General features: G+C 35.3%; 4 protein-coding genes and 1 pseudogene across 6 annotated transcripts; 4 read left to right on the plus strand and 1 right to left on the minus strand.

Annotated features, from left to right (window-relative positions):
* Nucleotides 1-3,112: 3,112 nt before the first annotated feature.
* LOC103849340 lies at nucleotides 3,113-4,173 on the minus strand (annotated as a pseudogene).
* A 301-nt stretch (nucleotides 4,174-4,474) lies between these two features.
* On the plus strand, nucleotides 4,475-12,239 carry LOC103849349 (UV-B-induced protein At3g17800, chloroplastic). Its single transcript, XM_009126129.3, has 2 exons — nucleotides 4,475-9,809; nucleotides 10,151-12,239. The coding sequence occupies exons 1-2, from the start codon at nucleotides 9,457-9,459 to the stop codon at nucleotides 10,851-10,853; spliced, it is 1,056 nt and encodes a 351-aa protein (XP_009124377.1). The 5' UTR covers nucleotides 4,475-9,456; the 3' UTR covers nucleotides 10,854-12,239.
* A 2,159-nt stretch (nucleotides 12,240-14,398) lies between these two features.
* Nucleotides 14,399-17,404, plus strand: LOC103849359 (translation initiation factor eIF-2B subunit beta). Of its 3 annotated transcripts, none has more exons than XM_009126136.3 (10): nucleotides 14,399-14,569; nucleotides 14,684-14,748; nucleotides 14,828-14,982; nucleotides 15,053-15,346; nucleotides 15,867-15,996; nucleotides 16,106-16,213; nucleotides 16,295-16,397; nucleotides 16,475-16,600; nucleotides 16,692-16,885; nucleotides 17,015-17,404. In XM_009126136.3, the coding sequence occupies exons 2-10, from the start codon at nucleotides 14,696-14,698 to the stop codon at nucleotides 17,085-17,087; spliced, it is 1,236 nt and encodes a 411-aa protein (XP_009124384.1). In that variant the 5' UTR covers nucleotides 14,399-14,569; nucleotides 14,684-14,695; the 3' UTR covers nucleotides 17,088-17,404. The 3 variants fall into 3 exon arrangements, with proteins under 3 accessions (XP_009124384.1, XP_009124393.1, XP_009124390.1); XM_009126145.3 differs by having other exon boundaries at nucleotides 15,053-15,340; nucleotides 17,015-17,367; XM_009126142.3 differs by having other exon boundaries at nucleotides 14,481-14,569; nucleotides 14,673-14,748; nucleotides 17,015-17,360.
* A 170-nt stretch (nucleotides 17,405-17,574) lies between these two features.
* Nucleotides 17,575-21,473, plus strand: LOC103849380 (pentatricopeptide repeat-containing protein At3g07290, mitochondrial). The gene is made up of 3 exons (XM_033290704.1): nucleotides 17,575-20,899; nucleotides 20,986-21,106; nucleotides 21,183-21,473. Exon 1 carries the CDS (start codon nucleotides 17,632-17,634, stop codon nucleotides 20,185-20,187), a length of 2,556 nt encoding a protein of 851 aa, XP_033146595.1. The 5' UTR covers nucleotides 17,575-17,631; the 3' UTR covers nucleotides 20,188-20,899; nucleotides 20,986-21,106; nucleotides 21,183-21,473.
* LOC103849388 (glutamic acid-rich protein) lies at nucleotides 21,236-24,087 on the plus strand. Its single transcript, XM_033291022.1, has 3 exons — nucleotides 21,236-21,472; nucleotides 22,326-23,088; nucleotides 23,242-24,087. The coding sequence occupies exons 1-3, from the start codon at nucleotides 21,395-21,397 to the stop codon at nucleotides 23,724-23,726; spliced, it is 1,326 nt and encodes a 441-aa protein (XP_033146913.1). The 5' UTR covers nucleotides 21,236-21,394; the 3' UTR covers nucleotides 23,727-24,087.
* Nucleotides 24,088-24,116: the final 29 nt, after the last annotated feature.

Genomic DNA, 24,116 nt, shown 5'->3' on the forward strand with positions numbered 1-24,116 from the left:
TAATAATTAGCTAGTGGTTTCAAAATTTATGTCTTGGATATTTTACAGACAGTATTATCAAAATGAAGTTCTGTGGAATATGAACAAAGTAAATTCAAAAATTTAAGATCCAAAATTTGACATAAAACACTGCAAAAAATAAAAATAAAATATTTGCATCTAATTAACTGGAGAATATCGATTTTATGTTATTAGCCCAAATAAATTTCTTGCAAATCAAAGTTTCAAGTTCTAGAAAGAGCGATTTATTAATACAGACTACATAAAAATGTTTACAAGAAATCTTCAACTTGGTGCAAATAAATCTGGTCAAAAATATGAATAGATCTTCATAAGACGACTTAGATGATGTAGTTAGGCGTAGATCTTCATAAGAAAGATAGTATTGTGGGTTATCGAATCGTCTATGTAATATTTCTTATTAATATAATATCATAATAAATCAACGTTATAAAAAAAAATTGTAACAGGCCGGATAATGACTGGGGTTTGAACTCATAGGCCATGATGAAAGAAAATAACTGAAAAGCCTATCATACATATAGTTTGGAGGATTAGGAAGCCCTAACAAGGTTACAAACTTGACCTCGAGGCCCATTTGCTAGTTTAAGCAAACTCGATCCCATACGTAGTATATTGAATCCACATGTCTCCTTCGAGTGGATGGAAGACGAATTAAACGCCTCAAGACTGAATAATCAGATATTAACCTTAGTTTTCGTATTCCACATTACATTCCTAATAGTTTATTTTGGCACAAATTAATGTAATACATTTAGTGGTTTAAAAGCGTTCAACGTCCACAACATCTGATATGTCTGTATGCAAGTGTCGGTATGGGCAAAACCAGTTGAAGCTACTGGCCAATTTTAACAACTTAAATATTTATGGCAGCCGGCACCCTTGGTTCATGGAGTATAGGACGGTCCACTTCTAAACTTTGAACATTGAAAAAGAAAAAGATCTGAAAAGTGCAAGAAAACATATTAAAAACTATATATCATGTGCCTGATTCTATTAAAATTGTAACTTTATTTAAAATGTGCGTGCACTATATAAATGTACTCGTCTATAATTTAGTCACAAACTAATTCAATGTTTTGTAGACTATTAAGTACTAAAAGAATTAAAATCCAACTATTATTCTAAGTTATTTTCCTTCTTTTTTCAGGACAACACATGTATCATAATAGGGTTTGGCTGTGTTGTATAATACAAGTGTTGAGTGGAACTTATTTACATTGACTATTTAATAAAAATATAAGATTTTGTTGCCATAGACAATATATCCATCTCTCTTTCGTTTGTTTCCTAAGAGAATCATTCGAAATACAATAAATAATACTAAAAACAAATACAATAAATAAGGAGGCACAGAATATAGTAAAGAAGGCGAGGCGATTCGAAGAGACAATTGGCAAAATAAAAACGTGGGGGAGAGACCCCAAAGCTTGACTGCCCCTTCCCTCGTTGGGCCACTTCAAGTTCTCTTTCCTTCTCCAAAGGCCATTTTTTCTTTTTCCTTTTCGGCCACACACATAACCTACAGTACTGTTTACGCCTTTAAGAGGTAGATAACCGAGAGGAATGTATACGTTAGATTATATTTACAGAATTGATTATGGCTAAGAAATATCAGAAATCTTAACTAGAGCACGTATCTTGTAACAACATGTCTCTATGTGCGTGATAGGATATGTATTGTGACAATGTTTACTAATCTTGACCAAAAGTTGTATTAGTATTATATGCTTGTGATAATGTTCATCTACCATTTGTTTATGTAGTCAGTTAAAACCCTCGCAAGCCACCCCAAAATATATATGTAGATATGATGATGATCTTATCATCACTACATCTATTGATATGTCAGTAAAACCCAATTCATTCTTTGCCGCTAAGCTTACTGTCCACGTGATTTTCAAGTGGTGCCATTTGCTTCTTCGGGAAATATGCTAGTGATAATGTTCATCTACCATTTGTTTATGTAGTCAGTTAAAACCCTCGCAAGCCACCCCAAAATATATATGAAGATATGATGATCATCATCATATCATCACTACATCTATTGATATGTCAGTAAAACCCAATTTTTGCCGCTAAGCTTACTGTTCACGTGATTTTCAGGTGGTGTCATTTGCTCCTTCGGGGAAAACAACCAACAAGCAGACTTGTATGATCTCAACTCTCAAGACAAGAGTTTTGGAGGGGAGCGGGGGAGGACAGGGCAAAACTTTTCACACTCGGAAAATAACTCAACATCATAATACAAAAAAAAAATTAACGAATATTGCAAGTTAACTTTTACGAATCCAAATAATATTAATCGCTGACACCATATTTTTCACTATAAATCAAGAGACTCATTTATATCAACATGTAATAGGTAACTATACTAATATAAAAAATTACCAACTTTCCAAAATTTGTCTAGCTATATCAATAAACATTAATTATTATCATTGAGTAGATGAGATCAATTCCGACCAAGCTATATAAATGACTCATTCACCTCATGGTGGATAGAATCGCAATTAATATCGGGACAAAAGGGTTAAGGTCAGTTGTGGATAACAAAATGGCTGGTCTGAGAAAAAAAAAACGAATATTCGCATTTTTCAAGAGAATAAAAACAAATGTTAAAATACAGATAAACCTTATCTTATTCCACGTGCTCTAATTTTTTTTATTATCCAACTTTTGTTCTGTCTACTGAGGCGCTTATCAGGTGTGGTCGATACTACACGACAGACCCATGCGCCCAGACCTTGACGTGACTTCTTACGCCAAGTCACATTCAACGTACATGAGAACTACGTTACGTGTTATTGCCACGTCAACACATCATCATAATAAAATATTATCCAATGTAATCTTTATGTAGATGATATCTATCTTTTTTTACTTTACTACCTTTGGATCTGACTATTGAACGAGATCCGACGGCTATCATAAGATATTATCATATCTGGGGCCCTGTCACACCCGATAATTACTCGTATTTGTGATTTTCTTCACAATGTCAATTTTCCGCGTCAAATTTTTTATTCTTCGTATAATCTGGATTTTTTGGCTTTAATTTGTTTGTTTTCCCTCACATTTTTTAAAATAATTTTAGAGGAGAAAATTCTAAACTAATGAATTATTATTCATTCTCTCGGAAAATATCAATTTATTAAATGACGCGTGGCTTTTATCGATTAATTTTATCGAGTCCGCACAAAAAGACGGCCGCCACCGACGGCGTTATCGAAACCGATGGCACGACACACGACAGTGTTAACGGCCCGAGAAGACGGCGTCAAGTTGACGGTGCGTTTATATGAACCAAGCCACCGCGTCTGCATGTAGCGATTTTTTCTCCACGGCGGAAGCGTGAGGCCACAGCTCTTAAGGGATATCCTTGCCGCATCGCACACGAGCCTTAAGATCCGCTTTAGATCTTCCCCTCGCCCGACAAAAATTGTCGGAAGTGATTGGAGAACACGCGCGTACTGTACCGTTGGTCTAGCCACCTGGAAATGCGACTTGAAATCTATATCGACGATGTAACGTACGGTCTGAGATGACGTGGCGACGGGTGTGTAGACGACGTCGATAAATTCGTGGTTACCGGCAGTAAGACCTCCGCCGGAGGATTTCCATTTGGTTTTGCAGATGGCCGCATTGTGTCCGAGCTCTCTAAGAAGAGACATGAGCTTACGTCGCAAAACGGCACGCTGTTCTTGATCAGATCGTGAAGACGACAGCATTTCCATGGCTTTCGCCACGTGAAACAAGACCATTGGACTAGTTCGGACAGACAAGGGGAATCATCGTCGTAGTCTTCGTCGCCGGTATGTTCGCTGCCGCTGCTAAAGCTGCATCCAACGAGCCGAGCCCTAGCCTCGTCCGGGAGTGGATCGGTAACACGTTTTGCTCTCGAGAAACTCATTTCTTAGTAACCCTATGTATGTGTGTATTAAAATCTCTCTCGGAGGAGACGAGTTTTTATAAAAGAAGAGAACTCTACTTTCAAGAACAAAAAATGCGTGAAAACGTGAAGAGAGAGAGAGAGAGAGAGATGAGTTGCGCTGCGAATATTCGAAGAGAAGCCAACGTTATTTATATTAGTTTTTGATAGAGAATAATAAAAAAATAATCAAATGCAAGCACATACTATAAGTAGACACGTTAAAGGTGGCCGGGATCAAGGTAGAACCGGAGGATATACCACTTCTTGGTTAGTAAGCATCACGACTTTTGGCCGGATGAGTTAGGCAAAGGTTGGCATATCCCAACGGACAACAAGTATCTAGGGTTTATTCTCGTTCTTAAATTTACATTTTAAACGCTTTTGTTATTATTATTTTTAACAGTCTTGGGTAAAACTTTAAACCTATGCGGTGTTTTGTCGATGTCGTACATTTTTCCCTGTTAAAATCTATTTGCAGTACTAGGCTGCAAGGTCTTACTCTTTCCAATATAGTTTGCACGTAATTCGTTTCACTAATGAATAAGGGTTCATTAGTAGTAACATTCATGACAATGTAGTTTGTGAGGATAATACATAGAACGACAAGCATATATATATGTTAGGTTCGACAAATCAAACTAATGGAGATCATTAACTATTGTATGTTCAGTGTCCATTTATATTTACAATTGGTCTTTCACATTTACTGAATTACGGCTTATATGCTTATTATGCTAGTGCAATAATAGGAGGTTTCTCATGTATTTGACATCCACACGTCACAATTTGTTCATTAGGTGTTGATATGCTTTTTTAATAAATATTTTTTTTGCCAGAATATTGTAATTAAGGTAATCATCGACATACAAGTTTATTGAAAAAAAAACACCAGCTAAAAAAATCCTTATTTCAAGGAAACAAAATTTTATGTAAAGTATATATGTAGAAGCAACAACTTCATGACCCATGCTACGCCTGATTCGATCTGACTGAGAAAAATAAATCAAATCTTGTCTGATTTGATTTTTAAAATAGTGCATATATGTTACTTTAAATTCCAGCTGACCAGAAAAAAATCTCAAATTTCTGAAGCATCAGGAAATTATATTTTTTTTTAAAATCAAATGAATGATAAGAGAACGAACTTTTGAGATACATCGAATTTTTATGGTTTCCATGTCTACACAGTAAATATTTTGATGTTAATTAGAACACTATCATTCAGCAAATTCTAGATTTGTTTAGATTTCAGTTTTCAGTCCATGAAGGAAACCAAAAGATAGACGGATTGTGATAAAACTATCAGTTTGTTGATGCAAAAAACTACAAACAAATTGGATGATATGAAAGAAGAATTATCTAGAACAAAAGAAAATAAAGGAAATGAGGACGCGTGACAACAAGAAAAATGTGAATATGATTATGGTAGGGCACATAGAGGTCCTTGAGATTGTTGATTGAGAAAGGAAGCGTAGGGCCAAGAACCAAGCAAAGAGCCTTTTACATTTGTCTCCCCTATCCTGTTTTCTTCACCTAATCCATTTATTTGGCTCTTCGTGAAAGGGAAAGTTGTAGCAAGTTACTAGCAACGTATTCGTAATTTTAATGATTTAATAAACGGAGAAACTCGTTCAAGCCAAAGCATAATTTAATTATCCGAAGTCAATTAAAGACCGCCCTCTTTATTGGTGGATATGCAGAATAATTATATACTCCACGGCATTAGGAAACAAACAATATCCTATTTGAAGCTAACTAAGAGTTATAGTTATAAAATAAAGGCATTGTAAGCATGCATCAAAGAGCACAAAAACAGTCCGACTCATTTCGGATTGTGGACTTCTGTCGATATCTTTTACACCGTGAATGCTGTTTGAGTATTTGTTTTGTTAGTCTCGGTCATTAACGTCTCCCATGGCATTGCTGTCTTTACATACAAGAATTGAACAAGTTGGAACAACATGGAGCTCAGAACCAGCAAAGTGTAACAAGAGAACACCTAATGTTAACTCAATTAATCGATGCAGTTAAATATTTTTTCCAAGGATGAAGGTTCCAAAACATAGTTAGAATACTGAGTTACATGATACAGTTGTGGAGATTAAGGTTTTCATTTTAGATTTTTGGAGATTATAGGAGTTCCAGATATTCAGTAAATCTATTAGTGTTTTAAATTTAATTTTTAGGACTTCCAGTATAAACAATTATGTCCGTAAGAGGTTTAAAACATGGACATAGCAAAACCATTTTCTTTAAATTATTACTAGGCTACCACACCCACCGAGTTTGTATATCGAGATACATGCAGTTTAATGAGACTATAGACAAAAGAGCTTTTATTTAATTTACTTGAAGAAAAAGTTGGAATTTGGGAGGTGTGAAGAGTTCTCTAAATGAGGTAAAGAACAACATTATTTTTTTATAAGAACAAGAACGTGACAAGTGGGTTTTGGGTCTGTTTCTGCTTGTTGTCTCATGCAGGTTGCAATATAGTAGTATCATTTTTTTTAAATGACATAAATCCATTTGATGATATAATATTCAAATCTTATTTGAATGCGAAGGGTCAAGGGATTTTTTGTTATTAATGTATGTCCTTTTTTTTTAGTAGGGATCGTATTCTGTTAGTTTTAGCATCACGTATTAGAGATTAATATTTAATAATACACACAAAAACTCTTCAACATGTCTATATATTAACCTATAGAAAGCACAGTTTCTAAATCGTGTTGTTTATAATTTTAGGGGCAACATCGTATTGTTTATAATGTAATATAAAAAGTACATTTGCAACAAACAAAAAGACCTTATTTTATAGATTGAGCGATCTATATATATTAGCAAACCATGCATGTTTTCTAAGAACCTTAACATTTGAACAAAACTAGTATTTATACATTTGAACATATCTACAACATATCCAGCGATTATATATTGTTCATAATATGCAGCGTTGTGCGAAGATTTTTCTATTGTTATTCAATCATATGTAAATGTTCATCATTAGGTCAATGGTGAAAACACACGAACAATATGATCAACTATTAAACTAGGATAATTGTTTTTCCCTACCATATGTGTACATGATCATGATAAGTAAGTGATTTTATCTTATTATAAATAACGTTCCAAAGTCTAAAACATATGAATAGAATGTAATTTCTTGTAGAGCATGCAATCACGAATGACTCGAAATGCGACGATATTTCTCTTTCGATGCACAAAGTCACAATAGAAAAATCTATTAAACCACATGAAATCAATAATTTCACATGCTATACATTAACGATGAACTAATTATACTTATAATATGTTGGAGTTTCCAAAAAAACTGCATCTATAGTCTTAGAAGACATAATGCAATATGGGAATCAAAACGTACATTAGGTATAGAGATATCAACATTTGATCAACCACATTGAACTAAGGTGTTTGTACAACTATAATATATGAGTTTTGTTTTAAATTACTTGCGACTTGTGAATTGTGATGATACCTTATAAACAATTTTTACGAGGGCTGACCCATTTTAATTATCAGCTGTGGATGGATGGATGGAACCCGTTAGTTAATGGGCTTAGAAGTTGAAGGCCTAGCTGATTACACGACCGCCAGGCAGCATATTTCCTTTTGTTTTCTCTTGGAACGAGGTAACATATTTCTATAATGCACCCCCACTGCTAAACACTCAAAGTGGATCTATATTATAGGAGTATTATTTTTTTATAACTCAGGAGTAAATCCTAAGTCCAAAGAGACTCATACTAATCTTTTAGGAGCATGTGATCTATGGATAGGCATGCACCGGACTTTCAAAATGACCCGAAAGTAAGAACTTATATCCATGTGTATATCCAGAGACATTATGCAGTAGTTCTTTTTAGCAGAATTTGAACTCGTAACCTAGGTGCATGAAGAAGTCCATCTTTACAATTGGACCATGATATTCTGACATCATGCATTTTCTTTTCATCATGCGTGATGTGTATATTCTATCTTTTTCATTTTTCTCACATACTCGATTCTCCTCATTTAACGATTTTAACTCAAACTAGAAGACGGTTTAATTAAGGGTAAAGTTAAACCATCTAATCGGCCACTAGAAATAAATGTAGGTTTAACATAAGGTGGTGGTTTGCTGTTAGTTTGGTACAAAGATTTCGAGTTCATAACCTTCAGTCTACAAGGCCATAATGAGAAATTTTTGCTTTTAGTATTGATATTCAAATTGCGTTTCAAGTTGAGAAGAGGTAATGCTTGTAAACTTACACTAGAAATAATTTTATTAGTAAAATAATCAAATTGTTCCAAGTGATGTTACCAAAACAAATGTTCTAAGTGTGAATGTAGTTAAGAAATTGGATGTGTTTTGTATATAAGCTGACTTTATGAAACACGAAGAGGTCTAATAACTCCATAATATTAAAAGACAAAAAAATGACGATGTCATAACTCCATAATATTAAAAGACAAAAAAATGACGAGACATCTTAAATATGTATTAGATGATCGTCAATAATCTGAAATCATGTGTCAATCTAGACCGGAGACCCACTATAAATTTTTAATCTATGGCTCTGTATATGAAAATATCAACCACCTAACTACCTTGATAATGAAATTTGTACAATTAATTCATAGACTTCATAAGCTATACGATTCGGAAACAATTATTCTAGTTGAGAGAGAAAGAGTCTAGCTTGTTTCTAAAAATTATTAGTTTTTTCGTCAACTAATAATCCTGTGTTATTCTTTGATGCTTTCCCTAAGTTCATTTGAATCTATGAATCTTGAAAGTTTCTCCATGTCTTTCTATTTTATATTAGTAAGTGGATCAATCATAGATATTTACTGCGTAAGAAAGGGATAGCATTTCTGATATAAATTTCCTAGAAACTTCAAGATTATTTTTAGAAACAAATTGCATTTGAAGTTTCGCCATGTCTTTCTAATTTCGTCAAATAGATTTTTTTTTTCAAACCCAAAATAAGATTTATGTATGATGAATAATTACTTAGAATAAAGCAATTTGACATCTATCCACTTGTCGAGTTGGAGGTAAATCAATAATCACAAAAACGACTTAAGAACATACTCATTGAAGATATCTAATGCTGGTTTCTCAAAAACATAAATAAATTAATAGTATGTTTTTTTTTGGGTGTAAATGTTAAGAATTAATAGTATGTTAATTAAGTTGAGTATCTCAAATTTATGAAAAATCCACTTCAAAGTATCTAATATCATGAATTTGAAATATATATAGTTAAATACTATTATGTATACGTAATTTACACATATATTTAAGTTGAGAACTCTATGTCAAGAACACTTCATTGGACATTGTCTTAAGAAGTACAAAGAAAGTACCAGTTAATTTTTATAAAGTTTATAATGGACAGCAATATTAAAAGAAATCTCTCATACGTTTATATATTCGCCACTTCTCCCGCAATTCCTCTAAACAATCTTCTCCCTCTTTCTCAACTACAGGCTCTTTCATGGATAGTTGCCTCTCTAATCAAGCGTCTCTCTCGTTTCTCCCGACGCGTTCGAGGAGACAGAGAGGCGATAGAAGCGGCTTTGTACTTCCTGCGATGCGCAAGGTCCAGTATAGACCGATGGTCATGGTTGCCACGGCGGGACAGAACAGCTACTGGCCTGGAAGCAGCCTTAACGCGCCGCTTAAACCCCGAACGTCACAGGGGAGGTTTCTGATACGCCTGTTGCTAAACAAGCGGCACCTCTTTCACTATGCTGCTGCTGATGAGCTCAGGTTGCTGGCAGATAACCGTGAAGCTGCTTTAGCTCGTATGTCTCTCAGCTCTGGTTCCGATGAAGCTTCTCTCCACAGGTCGTTAAACTTAACTTATTCTAATTATTAAAAAATAATAAATATAAAATATAAGTATTACTTGTAAAGCAAGTTTTGTTTTTAGTGCTGGATAAGGTTGGTCTGCCTATTTAAGCTCCTCTCATGTTTCTAGTTAGCTAAGTTTTCTTGTGAAACTCTTCTTGGAATGGATTTTTTATTCAGATGCATTGATTTGCTTAGCCATTTTTAACACACTGCTGGTTTTGGAGCTCTTTGTTAAGCTTAATTTGCAACACAAGCCATCTTATACTTTGTGTGTTGATGGTTTTGCCTTCCCCTACTAACCCTAATTCCATGATTTTTTTCTATGTGGTTGGCAGAAGGATAGCTCAGCTCATGGAACGTTACTGCAAAACAGCAGTCCAAGACATAATGTACATGTTAATACTCTACAAATACTCTGAGATAGGAGTCTCTCTCGCTCCAAAGCTCTCTAGATGCATCCACAATGGAAGACTCGAGACATGGCCTAAGAAAGACCGGGAGCTGGAGTCAATCCACAGCTGCGATGCCCTTGAGCTCATCAAAGAACACGTAAATGCAGTCATCGGATTACGTGCCAACTCATGTCTGAAAGAAAAAACACAGATACAGAAACTACATCTCACGAAGGTGTACGTTGCCTCGATCTTGTGTGGTTACTTCTTGAAATCTGCTTCCCTTAGACACCAACTCGAGTGTTCCTTACCGGATCTCCATGGAAGCGGATATGTGAACGGTCCTATCTTAGTATCCACCAAGGAGCATCTGAGACATTACATCACAGGGTTCGACCCCGAGACAATGCAGAGATGTGCCAAACCAAGGACAGTGGAAGCAAGGAGTCTGATAAAGAAGCAATGTTTGGCTCTTTTTGGCATGGAGGATAGCGATGAGACCATTCTGACATCGTATTTGAGTCTGAAGCGGTTGGTTTTGGAAGCTGTGGCGTTTGGGACGTTTTTGTGGGATACTGAGTTGTATGTAGATGGTGCATATAAGCTCAATGAGAATGCAGAAGAACAAGAAAATAGAAGTATATGAACCAAAACAAAAAGAGAATCTTCATGATCCTTTGGTTGGTGCCAATCTCTTGAGGCAATTCTTTAGTGTATACTGTATAGCCGAATAAAAATGTGGTGGTTTAGGCAACAATGGCTGGAATTGACTAGTTATTCTCAAAAATATATGTTGAACAAAAAAATAGCTATGGGTGGAATGAAAACAGGGGATGATCAAGGAAATTAAATAAAAACTAAATTATTAATGGGTTTATGAATTCTACTTTTCATTCATCCATGCAAATTTAGAATCTGGAACATTTTTTTTCTTATAAATCATTTGTTTTTCACTTCATTCCAAAATGAAATATATGATATTTATTAAATTCACTGTGACTTATCAACATTAATAAAAAAACACACAATTGGACCTTAACTTGGTGTATTGTGTGATATTATCAAATTTGGACACTTATATTAACTATACACCTTAATATATTGACAAGGAACTTATTATTCAAATGGACGGTTCCTCTTTATTTTATAAATTTAAGACTAAAATCAAAATTATACACATGTAATAAAATTAAAAATGAAGTTTTTCATAATTACTTTCATCTAATTTTAAATGTTTAATTAATAAAAATTAAATAAATTATATAAAACTTAAAATATATAAATTATGGATGCAACTATAATTTCTACTAGATAAAATTTTGCAAACAAAAATAATCCAGCCGAAAATATATTAGGCCAAATCTATGATTGTTGTTCTATCTAGTGCTTTATACGAATACAACTATACTAGCTTAATATCCACGCAATTGCGCGGAATGAATGTTAGATATAAAAATAATTTTTTTATCTATTATTTTTTTATTTGTATTCATTTACGTATTATATTATGTATATAATTAAATTAGACTAAACAAATAAATCAAAACAGTACATCTTGTTTATTTATGATATTTTTTTTAGTACATAAATCAAAATAATCATTTTATTTATTTTATATGGTATATAACTAAATTTCAGTGACATGAATATAGATATATAATATATTTAATATAAATATTTATTATTGAGAATTCATACTCATGTGATAAACACAAAATTTCTTATGTACAATTTTTTGAATAAGTTTTCAATGCTTTTTCAATACAAATTTCGAAATTATCATATTTAAGTATTTTTTTCTATATTATGAATGTCTAGTAAATGAGACTTCATATTCATACGATTTATGATAATTTGTATCTTGTTATTACCAAAAAAAGTTAAACCAATGATCACAATATTTTAGTGTGAGACATTTAACGTTTTTAGTAATTTATAGTCATTTTAAAATTTAAAATATAACATATAAGAATTTTTTTTATATTATATGGTTAATGTGGTTGTTTAATATCTTTTAATAATATAAAGTAAACAAAAAAAAGCTAAGATACAAAAATTATTATCAAATATTTAAAATTCATAATCATTAATTGTCATATATATGTTAACCATATTAGACAGTTTCGTAGCTTTTATTTAAGAAAAGTGTGAGAATATTTTTTTGTACACTATTTATCAAATTAATAGTTAGTTTAATAAAAAGTATAAGTTAAGATGAACCAACCTATTTCTCTAAGAATTCTGAATTTCATTCTCATGGTGACACGTAGTTACAAAACAATGTTGTAATATTTCTCAATTAATATATAAGAGATCATATCATTTTCTTAAGTTAACCAAAGAAATTATATATATATATATATATATATATTACTTTACTTATTTACACCTTTTTAATAGACATAAAGCAGAAGTTGTGTTTTTGTTAGTTGATTAAAGTTAGGCCAATGAATAAACAAGTTGCTTAGAGCAGGATTATCCCAAGCTTTTAAAGGGGTTCTTATCTTAATTTTGATTTAAAGAAAAATCAAGAACACATAATAATGGAATACTAGGTTAAGATCTGCACCTTGCGCGGGATAAACATTATATATAAATTATTTTATATATTATATGTTTATAACATATTAAGAAATAATAGATATATATTGAATAATTAAAAAATCATTATCTACTAATTATATAATTAAATTGGTGTGAACATATAAATAAATTTTATAAATCGAAAATATACTTTTTCTATTTGATATGATATATAATTAACTCTAAATGATAGGAACATATATATGTGGTATATTTTAATATTAATATTTATTAGATGATGCTTTTTGCTCATATTTTCTTATCATTTATATCTGTTATAGTAAAAAGTCTAAATTAGTGATAACAAAATTTTCAGTGTGGGATTATTGGTTTAAGTAATTTATAGTATTTACAAAAAATTAAGTTGTCAATATTTTTTCAAATTTTTTATCAAAAAAATGTTCAAAGTAAATTTCAAAATTAAGATATTTATCTATTTTTATATGGCATATAGTTTAATTTAAAAGGGCAATTGTCAATAATAGCACCTTTTGAAGTTTATATCTCAAAAATAGCACTAGAAGGAGAAAGTCACAAAAATGACATTCATTAAAGGGTAAAATATCTCTAATACCCTTGGTTTAAAATTAAATAAACAAACAAAAATAAATAAAAAAAAATAAAAAAAAAATGAAAAAATAATTTTTTTTTATAGTTTCAGATTATATGTTTTCAGATTCGAAATTTTTTTGAACTTTTTTTTAAAATTTTTTTTTTTATTTTTTTTCAAATTTTCTTTTTATTATTTAAAAATACTTTTTGAAACTGTTTTAAATTTTTTTTTTATTTTAGTATTTTTTTTTTATAAAATTTTAAATCCTAATTCCAAAACCCCACCCCTTAACTCTAAACCCTAAGGTTTGGATTAATTAACCCAAGGGGTATAAGTGTATATTTACCTCTTTAATGAAATCTATTTTTGTGACTTTGAGTATTGAGTGCTACTTTGGAAACAAAAACTTGGTTTGGTGCTATCATAGTCTTTTTCTCAATTTAAAATGATACATATATTTATATATATTTTATTTTTGATACTTATTAAATGAGACTTTCAACTTATATTATTTTTTAATTATTTGTATCATGTCATAACAAAAGTTTTAAATCATTAGATCACAAAATTTGAGTGTGAAACTTTTAACAGTTTTAGTAATTTATACTTGTTATTTAAAATTCAAAATATAATATATAAATAATTACGGGAAGGAGGAGACATCTCTTAGTGGACACGTGTTGACACATCTTTCACTCTCCTCTGCTTTTCTCAATAGTCTTCTTCGTAAATGCATCTGAAAAAATATTTTTTAGTGATTTCCTGGAAATTACCATGAATTATATACATGAATAAATTATTTGCCGTGTATATGCCAATCAAATTTAAACAGTCATCTTTCAAAAGCTTAGATTCATGTTTGCAGAAAAATAAAATGATATTTGGTGTTGGAAAAATTTTAAGAAGAAAAATATATTTATAAGAGAATGTTATCATTATACTAATATAATATTTTCTTAATTTAATATCTAAATTTTATGATATTAATTAGAGGAATTATATAAAAATATAACTGAAAATGAAATTTTGTATTGATTTATCAAATATAAACTAAAGTATACGAGGCTTTCGTATTGGGCCTTTGTCTCTGCAGCCCAAACGCTAAGACCTATTAAACCCCCCGCTTCTCACTATCTGGTCTTCTCGTTCAATTCCGTTTCTCTCTCGCCGGAATATTCCCTCTCTACTTCATCTCCTCACCGTTCGCCACCGTCGCATTCTCACCGGTAAGCACATCCGCTTCTCTTTTCCTTCCCCTCGTATTCATTTAATCTCTCTATTGCCGCGAATCGCGCTTGATTAGGGTTTATGGAATCTAACGCCTCTTAGTTTTCGATTAGGGTTAAAGTAAGATGCCGGACGTGCAATCGATGGTGCTTGAGTTTGTTAACAAGCTCAGGAAACGGTATTATCCTCTTTAAACAGCTTGTAATTTCGTAATTGTTAGTTAATTAAGAGAGTTTTCTGATTTTGATTCAATACAGTAAGATTGAGGGATCTCAAGCTACAGCTAGATGCACCGTGGAGCTTCTTAGGTCGGTGATCTCTCATCATCGGGTGCCTCATGCAAACCAAGCTTCAGCTCTTATTGATGCTGTGAAAGCCGTTGGTGCGCAACTGGTCGCTGCTAATCCTGTTGGTATGTTGTGTTTCTTTTCAACCTGTGAAGTTTCTCTTTAAAGGAATGATTTTTATTGGTTTTTGTGTAGAGCTTGCGGTGGGGAATGTAGTGAGGCGGGTTTTGCATATAATAAGGGAGGAGGATCTGTCTCTTGCTACAGCAGCTGTGGCGGGGTTGGATTTGTTGGATGCGAGTGATGACGATGAAGATGTTAATGGGAAAGGGATTGGGTATCCTGCGATGTCTGCAGCGGTTGTTGCTGCTGCTGCTAGGAGTACGTTGCGTCCTCCTTCTTTGCAGACGCTTCTCGAGGGAACTCCTGAGTCTGCGACGGCTCCGTACACTTCTTCGTCCGGTGCTGATTCCGAAAGCAAAAGTAAATGTACCTTTATCCATTCCTTTACAAATGCTAATTTTTATTTGTTAGAAAATATTGCTGCGTTATTTAGTTAAGTCCTTGATAAGCTATGAAGAGAAGTGTTATGGTAGTAATATAATAAAGTTACTGTGCGTTCTCTTTGACAACCCGATTCTCGTTGTTTTCTTTGGGAACCGTCGGAGACGTGGACTTTAATTTCACACTAGATGTAACATATTTAGGTATCGAGGAATCTTGATTCACTTTGAGGACTTTTCGGCTTGGGAAAGTTTAGGGAACTGTAGACAGAACCCTTGATTACTGGTTCTGGTAGGTTCAATTGCTAGTTGTTTCTGTGAATTTGTGTTGCTGAGTTATAGGGGTAAATAAAGAGAATCAACTTCTATTATTAACAGTCTGGTTTCACCGTTCATTTCGCTTTAATTGAAATTATCTTGGATGAACATTAGGCCAAATTTTTGTTTGGCAGCTAAAATATGTACATTTCTCGTAGATATTAATGGTGTGATGTACTTTTGTTTAGCTGCCGACAAAAGTTCAATAACTCGGAAGCTGAAGCATGATGTTATAGAAGGAGTCAATCAACTTATCCACGAGATTGCTGGTTGTCATGAGCAGATCGCCGAGCAAGCTGTAGAGCACATACATCAAAAGTACTTTTCGTCTCTATACCATTAATTTTCTGTAACATGCAATAGACGGGGGACCAATGAATTCGTTTGTCAATGGCTTTCCTTGATGACAACCTTTTTATTTTATCAGTGAGGTGATTCTAACCCTGGGTAGCTCAAGAACGGTACTCGAGTTTCTATGTGCTGCAAAGGAGAAGAAAAGATCATTTCGTGTATTTGTCGCCGAAGGTGCTCCAAGGTTTGGTGACTTCTTTTCCCGATGTCTCATCATTACCATCGTTGGTGTCCTTCTAATTCTACTCTATTTGTATATTGTTAGGTATCAGGGACATCTATTAGCAAAAGAATTGGTAGCTAGAGGTCTGCAGACCACTGTGATCACTGACTCTGCAGTGTTTGCTATGATATCTCGAGTGAACATGGTACGTATATGGTCAATCCTGCCCAAATCTATTGTTTCTTGTCCCTAATAGATCTCAAATGATGTGATAATGCACAGGTTATAATTGGAGCTCATGCAGTGATGGCCAATGGTGGAGTTATAGGACCTGTTGGAGTCAACATGGCTGCTTTGGCAGCAAAAAAGCACGCAGTCCCATTTGTGGTTCTAGCCGGTAGTCACAAGGTTTGGTTTCAAGTTGTTTACTTTATTCAAACCAGTGATTCCTCTCATAAACCTTAAAACTTTACTTAGAGCTTTTATATATGATAAACAGCTATGTCCACTCTATCCTCACAATCCGGAGGTGTTACTAAACGAGCTGAGATCTCCTTCTGAACTGTTGGATTTTGGCGAATTCTCTGATTGCCTGGATTTTGGAACCGGTTCCGGGTCTCCCCTTCTTCAAGTAGTCAACCCAACATTCGATTACGTCCCACCGAGCCTCGTCAGTCTCTTTATAACCGACACGTAAGTCTCATTTACATATCCTTGAGTTTCCTCTAGTTACTATATTCTTAGATTGGTTCATTCTCTTTGATCAAAAAAAAAAAAAGAATGGGGTTCATTCTCATGTCGCTAGTTTGTTTTGGTTAACAGGGGAGGACACAACCCATCTTACATGTACCGTCTTATTGCGGACTACTACTCGGCTGATGATTTGGTGATGTAGCAGCAATAAAGAACTAGTTTTTGGTCATTTGACCACACAACACTCACTTGGTTGGGTCGTTCACAAAGTGGAAGGAGGATACATGTACATTGCACAAACACAGTTGCTCAATGGTAGTGAATGAGAAAAGGGAAACATCCTTGGCGTCTGTGAAATTGGTCTGGCCCAAGTGTATTTTTTGCCGTGTTCTACTTCTGCTCAGTCTCAAAACTCTCAAATGGTGTTTATTGTTTACTAGACAAACTTTTCGTCAACACAAAATACTTTCTTTCATTGTCTTTTTGTATTCTTGCCAATTAAGGTTTTGGGTGCTATTACTCGAGAAGAATTAATCGTTAAACGGATTCAAAAGACTCAAAGTTTCTAATGCTGCATTGGTTTAGTCCGGTCCAGTTTCAATTTTCTAATAACCGGTCACGTGAGATTCAAAACGCAAACCGATGACACTTGATTTTCCTTGTTCAATAGCCCTGAGTGCTGCTAAAACCCTAAAGTAACCATTTTTAACGGCTTCTCCTTCTCCTTCTCCTTCTCCAATTCGTGCATGCTGATACACATCAGAAACTCTCGAAAGATCTCAGCTTTAGCTCGTCATGCTCTTCATTCTCCTAATGCCTACTCCTCCCCATCTCCCCAACCCTCTCATGCCGCGGCGGCGGCGGCTCGCGATGTCGCATCATTACTAAAAACCCCAAATTGGGAGAAAAACACCACTCTCAAAACCCTAGCTTCCCACTTGAGCCCACACATCGCTTCCCAAGTAATCTCCCTTCACAGTAGCGAAACCGGAACCTGCGTACGTTTCTTCACATGGGTCTGCAAGCACTCCTCCTATTGCTTCCACCCGAATCAGAAAACCCACCTCCTGAAACTCATCGTCTCTTCAGGTCTCTACCAAATCGCGCATTGCGTCATCCTCGCGTTGATCAGAGAGTGCAACAAACACGAGAGAGAGATCCTGAGACTAATGGATTGTTTCGATACTCTGAGAGACGGGGCTGGGTTCAGATTAAACTACCCTTGTTACAGCTCTCTTCTGATGTCTTTAGCTAAGCTTGACTTAGGCCTATTGGCTTACTCGACTTATAAAAGAATGGAAGCTGATGGCTTTCTCCCTGGGGAGATTGATTACAGAACAATCGTCAACGCTCTCTGCAAGAACGGCTTCACTGAATCAGCTGAGATGTTTATGTGCAGGATTTTGAAAATCGGGTTTGTGTTAGACTCTCATATATGCACTTCTTTGGTTCTTGGCTTTTGCCGTGTGTTGAATCTTGGAGAAGCTCTTAGAGTGTTTAACGTCATGTCTAGAGAGGAAGGTTCTGAACCAAACTCTGTTACTTACTCTAATTTGATTCACGGGTTGTGTGAAGTAGGGAGACTTGAGGAAGCTTTTGTGTTTAAAGAACAAATGGGTGAGAAAGGTTGTGAGCCGAGCACACGGACCTTTACTGTGCTTATTAAAGCGTTGTGTGATGAGGGTTTGGTTGAGAAAGGTTTTACCTTGTTTGATGAAATGAGGACTAAAGGGTGTAAGGCGAATGTTCACACGTATACGGTTTTGATCGATGGGTTGTGTAGAGAGGGGAAGGTTGAAGAGGCTAATGGTGTTTATCGAAAGATGTGTGAGGACGGGGTGTACCCTAGCGTGGTGACTTACAACGCGTTGATTAATGGTTACTGTAAAGATGGGAGGATCGTTCAGGCTTTTGAGGTTCTTGCTGTGATGGAGAAGAGGGGTTGTAGGCCTAATGTGAGAAGTTTTAATGAGCTTATGGGAGGGTTGTGTAGAGTTGGGAAACCGTTTAAAGCTGTGTATTTGTTGAAGAGAATGGTTGGTGATGGTTTGGCGCCTGATGTTGTGAGCTATAACGTTTTGATCGATGGGGTTTGTAGAGAAGGGTTTATGAATGTGGCGTACAAGCTTCTTGGTTCGATGAGTTCTTTTGACGTTGAGCCTGATTGTGTAACGTTCACGGGTATGATAGATGGTTTGTGCAAGCAAGGGAAGGTTGATGTAGCGAGTTCGTTCTTAAGTTTGATGGTGAGAAAAGGGATAAAGGTAGATGAAGTTACTTGTACAGCTCTTATTGATGGTTTCTGTAAACTCGGTAAAACTAAGGACGCGTTGTTTATTGTTGAGACGTTGTGTAAGATGAGACTGTTGACTACTCCTCACTCCCTGAACGTGCTTCTCGACGTGTTGAGTAAAGGCTGTAAAGTGAAAGAGGAGTTAGCGATGTTTGGGAAGATTAATAAGCTTGGTTTAGTTCCTTCTGTGGTGACCTACACAACACTTGTTGAGGGGCTGATTCGTTCAGGCGATGTTAGCGGTTCATTGAGGATGCTGGAAGCGATGAAGTCGAGTGGCTGTTTGCCGAATGTTTATCCTTACACGATCATCATCAACGGTCTTTGCCGATTTGGAAGAGTGGAGGAAGCAGAGAAGCTTCTTGCTACTATGCGAGATTCAGGAGTTTCTCCGAATCATGTTACTTATACTGTAATGGTGAAAGGATATGTGGATAACGGAAAGCTAGACCGTGCTCTAGAGACCGTTAGTGTTATGGTTGCAAGAGGATATGAACTTAACGAGCGTGTCTATTCATCTCTGCTACATGGACTTGCGTTATCTCAGAACAAGCTAATATCAATGGTTGAAGAGCTAGGTGGATCAACACGCGGAGTATATGGTTTCGTTGTCACACGTCTATGCAAAGAAGGAAGAATAGATGAGTCCAACGAACTGATCCAAACTATGCTCAAGATAGGTGTTTATAATGAGAAGGCGATAGACACTGTCATAGAATCTTACTGTGGCAGGAAGGAACAGAGCAAGTGTGTGGAGCTGATCACACTTGTTCTTGGAACCGGGTTCGTCCCGAGTTTCAGATCCTTCTGCTTAGTGATTCAAGGTTTGAAGAAGGAAGGAGAGAGTGAGCAGGCGCGTGAGCTGGTAATGGAGCTTCTGAGATCAAGTGGGGTTGTAGAGAAGAGTAGAATGTTGGATTATGTTGAGTGTTTGATGGAAGGAGATGGTACTGGTGATTGCAGTGAAGTTATTGATCAGTTGCACTTCAAAGAAAGACCTATCTTCTAAGTGTTACACTTTTAGATTTTTGTATAGCCATTTTTGGAAAATTCTTAATCTTTTGATTCCCAGTGTTAAAAGAGAACTGATTCATTCTACTTTTGGTCAATGATAATGACTGATGATGGGCTAAGCCCAAATATCACTTAAAGCCCATTCTTGGATTTTTTCTCATTATAAATAATTTTTTCCCAGCTTCGGACCAAAGTTTCTGCTTTCTTGGTCGGGGAATTGAGAGAGAGAGAGAGTCTTCTTCTTGTTCAAGAACAGACCCATATATACAAATAATACCCGTGATTTTTTAAAAAGAGAGCATTACAGATACATACATAGAAGGTATATATATACACATACCCATATGCTAACACATGGGGATTTAGAGAGAGAGAGGAGAGATAATTTTCACTTTCTTCATTGTATTTCCTCTTCTCTCTCTTTTCTGAGATCTTCCAATCTCTCTCTATCTATCTCTCTGCTGTCTTGTATATGATTATCAAATTAAGAAAGAAAAAAATATCTAAAACTGTTTCAATAAGAACTACGCTGATTTTTCTATTTTCCGACAAGCTGAAAAAACCTTTCTTTCTAAAGTGAAGTTTCGTGTTTTTTTTTTTGTCTGAAAGTTTGATCCGACAGCTCTTTTTGCTATCTGGATTCCCTTAAAGGTTTAGCCTTTCGTACTTCCACCTGCGCCAATTGCACTTGGCGATCGTCAAGGCTGGTGATTTTTTTGGTCCGATTGGTTTTTATCTTATTAGGGTCTGATTTGGTCGCAACCCTAATTTTTGGATGTCTTATACTAATTAGGATCGTCCGTCCCTTGGAGATTAAACACTGATCGAAAGTGTTTCTATTTGATTTGGGGAAATTGGGTTTCTTCACATTCAATAAAGAGGCCAACTTGTTGGCGGCTGCCTGCTGATAAAAGGTGCTTTTGAGCTGTTAACTCCTTAATCTGAGCTTAATCTGGAAATGATATCGATTTCTACTGGTGCCTTTGACAGGTTAGCGACTAATCTCGGTTGCTAATTTTATACTGCACTTGGGATCTGTGAAGATAGGATTGAAGTGGTTTTATAGAAAGTTTGGAGTGATTTTATTTGATATGGTGGGCTGGATCATAGTCTCTGATCTGGTCAGGTGCTACTGGGATAAAGGATTGAGAAAGTAACGAGAAGAGTGGTTACCACTTTAAGGAACGTGAGGAAGAAGTGACATGTCTCGTTGCTTTCCATTTCCACCTCCAGGATATGAGAAGAAGATTAGCACCGATGAAGCAGACTCTTTGATAAAGGTTACCCTCATAGGATCTACTCTCATTTGAATTTGTGGTCTTTCCGGTGTTTCTAAGCTCGTATGGGTGAATTTTTTTGGAGAGTGACTAGTGCACACTTAGGTAACACATGTCTTGCCCCTTAGGCTCTTAGAATATGATGAAGAAAACTTTACCAAGAGACTGGAGTCTAATCAATATCTTAAGATAATGGAAGAGAGTGGTGAATGGCCGAGTTCATGAGATTCTTTGTGTTGTCTCCTAGACTTTTAAAGAATTTTATCTTGCAAATGTAGCTATCTATAGTGAGAATCATGAATGCTGAAAGACATAAACTGGTATTAGAGAATCATAAACTCCAATGAATTGGCAAAGATGAGTTGAAAAAAAAAACTCCTATCTTTTTCAACCTTTAAAATAAAAAGTAGTAGCTTCTGGTCTGCCGTAGTTGTTCTTCCATTTCTCATTCTTATGATTTTTTTTCTGGTCCATAACAAGCTTTTCTGGATCCTTGACTAATTTAGAATGCTGAGGTGCTGAGATATTGAAGTGATTATGTGGTTTTGATGCTGGTAGTTTTGGATGTTAGATAATATGGATTATTGGTGTAGGGGTTTGCCTATTTGACCTGAAGTTTACAGTCAATTAATATACTAATATCACTTGGAGGAATATGAGAATTTCTAAGAATTGTAGCATCTTGAGAAACTATTGTAACTATAATAATATATAGTTAGTAGGTTAAGAGTTAGTGTAAAGCTAATAATGTATCAGACTAGGTATGTACTGGAGGTAATTAATACTATGTATGCCTTTCTTTTAATCATCACTTATATGCATGTGTGATTTTTTTCTACTGGGATTGAAAATGCAGGAAAAGCAAAAGAAGGAGAAGAAGCACAAAAAGGAGAAGAAGGATAAAGAAACAAGCAAAGACAAGCACAAGGAACGGAAGGAGAAAAAAGAGAAACATAAAGATAGGAAAGACAAATACCGGAATAAAGAAAAGAGCAGAACCTCAGAGGACAGAAAAGCTGCTGGTGTTCTGCCGAACACACAAGACGGAGAGAAGCTTGTAAGAGATAACTCGCAGAGTAATGGTAATGGAGAGTCTAAGTTTATACAAGACCTGGCAAGAAGGATCAGAGATGAAGAAGAAGCTACAGAAAGTCAAAGCGTGGGAAAGATTAGGAATGATGATGAAAGAAGAATCAATAAAAATTTTGCAATGGAGAGGAGGCCTGAAAATGTATCATCTTGCAGTGGTCAGAAAGGAACCGAGGAGGTCATGTTTAAACCATTGGAGAAGAAAGATCAGGCAAAGAAAATGGAACTACAAGAGAAGAATCACCGCAGAGGAAGTGTGATTGTGGCTGATATGCCACTGGATAGTAAGAAAACTGAACCGAAGTACACAACACATAGAGGTAGTAAAGAGGAGGAAACAGAGGCGTTAAACAAAATTGGTCAGGGCAAACCAAAAGATGTAGAGGGAGGGCCCAAGTTAAAGGAGAGACATGTAGATACTAGTAATTTTAGAAGGCAGGAGGACCTTTCAAGGGATAGCATAAAAAATCTTAGCTCAGAGGGCATTCTTGGCAAACGGAAAGATCTTGAGACAAATGGGTTCTTGCATGGTGAGTTCTTATCATTACTCTTTTTATTTAATGGAATAGGTATACATTTATAGATGGTGGGTTCTTACTGTAGTGAGTCATGTTTCAAGTCTTGACAATCTGTGTACTACTATTGTTTGTCTCTTAGCACCTTTTTTTTTAATTGCTATGCAGAGAATGGATCTAGGCCTAACAAGATGCTGAGGCCAGTTGCTTCTCCAGTATCATCCGTGGAAAATGGAAGAAAGTTGGGAGAATGCCAAACTCCTCTAAAACCTGTTACTGAGTTGCAAGGAACACTGTGTAATCCAGAGGCCAAGGAGCATAGAGTTAACGGTTTCATCAAGTCTCAAGAACCCAAAAGCCATCCAAGTATATCTTCTGTGAAAGCGAAGGAGAACGGTGAAGCATCAGCGAAAAAGCGGCCTCACTCGGACTTAAAGTATTTGGATCAGATACTGAATGTACCAGAAAGGGATGAGGTTGATGAAACTGAAGAACAAGAGTGGCTTTTTGGTCAGTCTGGTGTGAAAGTATTAAAGAAGCCAAAAACAGATTCTACTACTACTGGATTGGATGAGACTCTGCAAGTCTGGAACCAGGCTCTTAGTATAGAATCTGCTGACATTGTAGCTCTTCCTTATGTTGTTCCATTCTAGTTCTGATGTTCATTCACTTTAACCAAGGAGAAAGATCGGTTTAGCATTTCAATGAGCTTGGTGCATCTGGAAGGGAGATGCTGAGGTATGACTGGTTTGGCTTCAGGAGAAGAAAGAGGCTTCTGTAGTAGAACAAGTCACGTCTGATTGTTGGAAATGAGATTTGAGACTTTTGATTCAGTTTTGGTTTCCTGTGTCTATCATCAGAGTTGATGGGATTAGCATTAAGCTGTATATTAGAGAGGATATAGCAAAATAGAGGAGAGATCTTCCACTAATACATTACATTTTGTAGACTTTGTTTCCCCTTTTTGGGAGTCAAAACTATTATTCTTGGAATCCAAACAATTCTTCATCTTCATTTGTCAATGTCCCTGAGTTTAATGAACA

This window comes from Brassica rapa, chromosome A01 (genome assembly GCF_000309985.2).
Source record: "Brassica rapa cultivar Chiifu-401-42 chromosome A01, CAAS_Brap_v3.01, whole genome shotgun sequence".
Taxonomy (NCBI): Eukaryota; Viridiplantae; Streptophyta; class Magnoliopsida; order Brassicales; family Brassicaceae; genus Brassica; species Brassica rapa.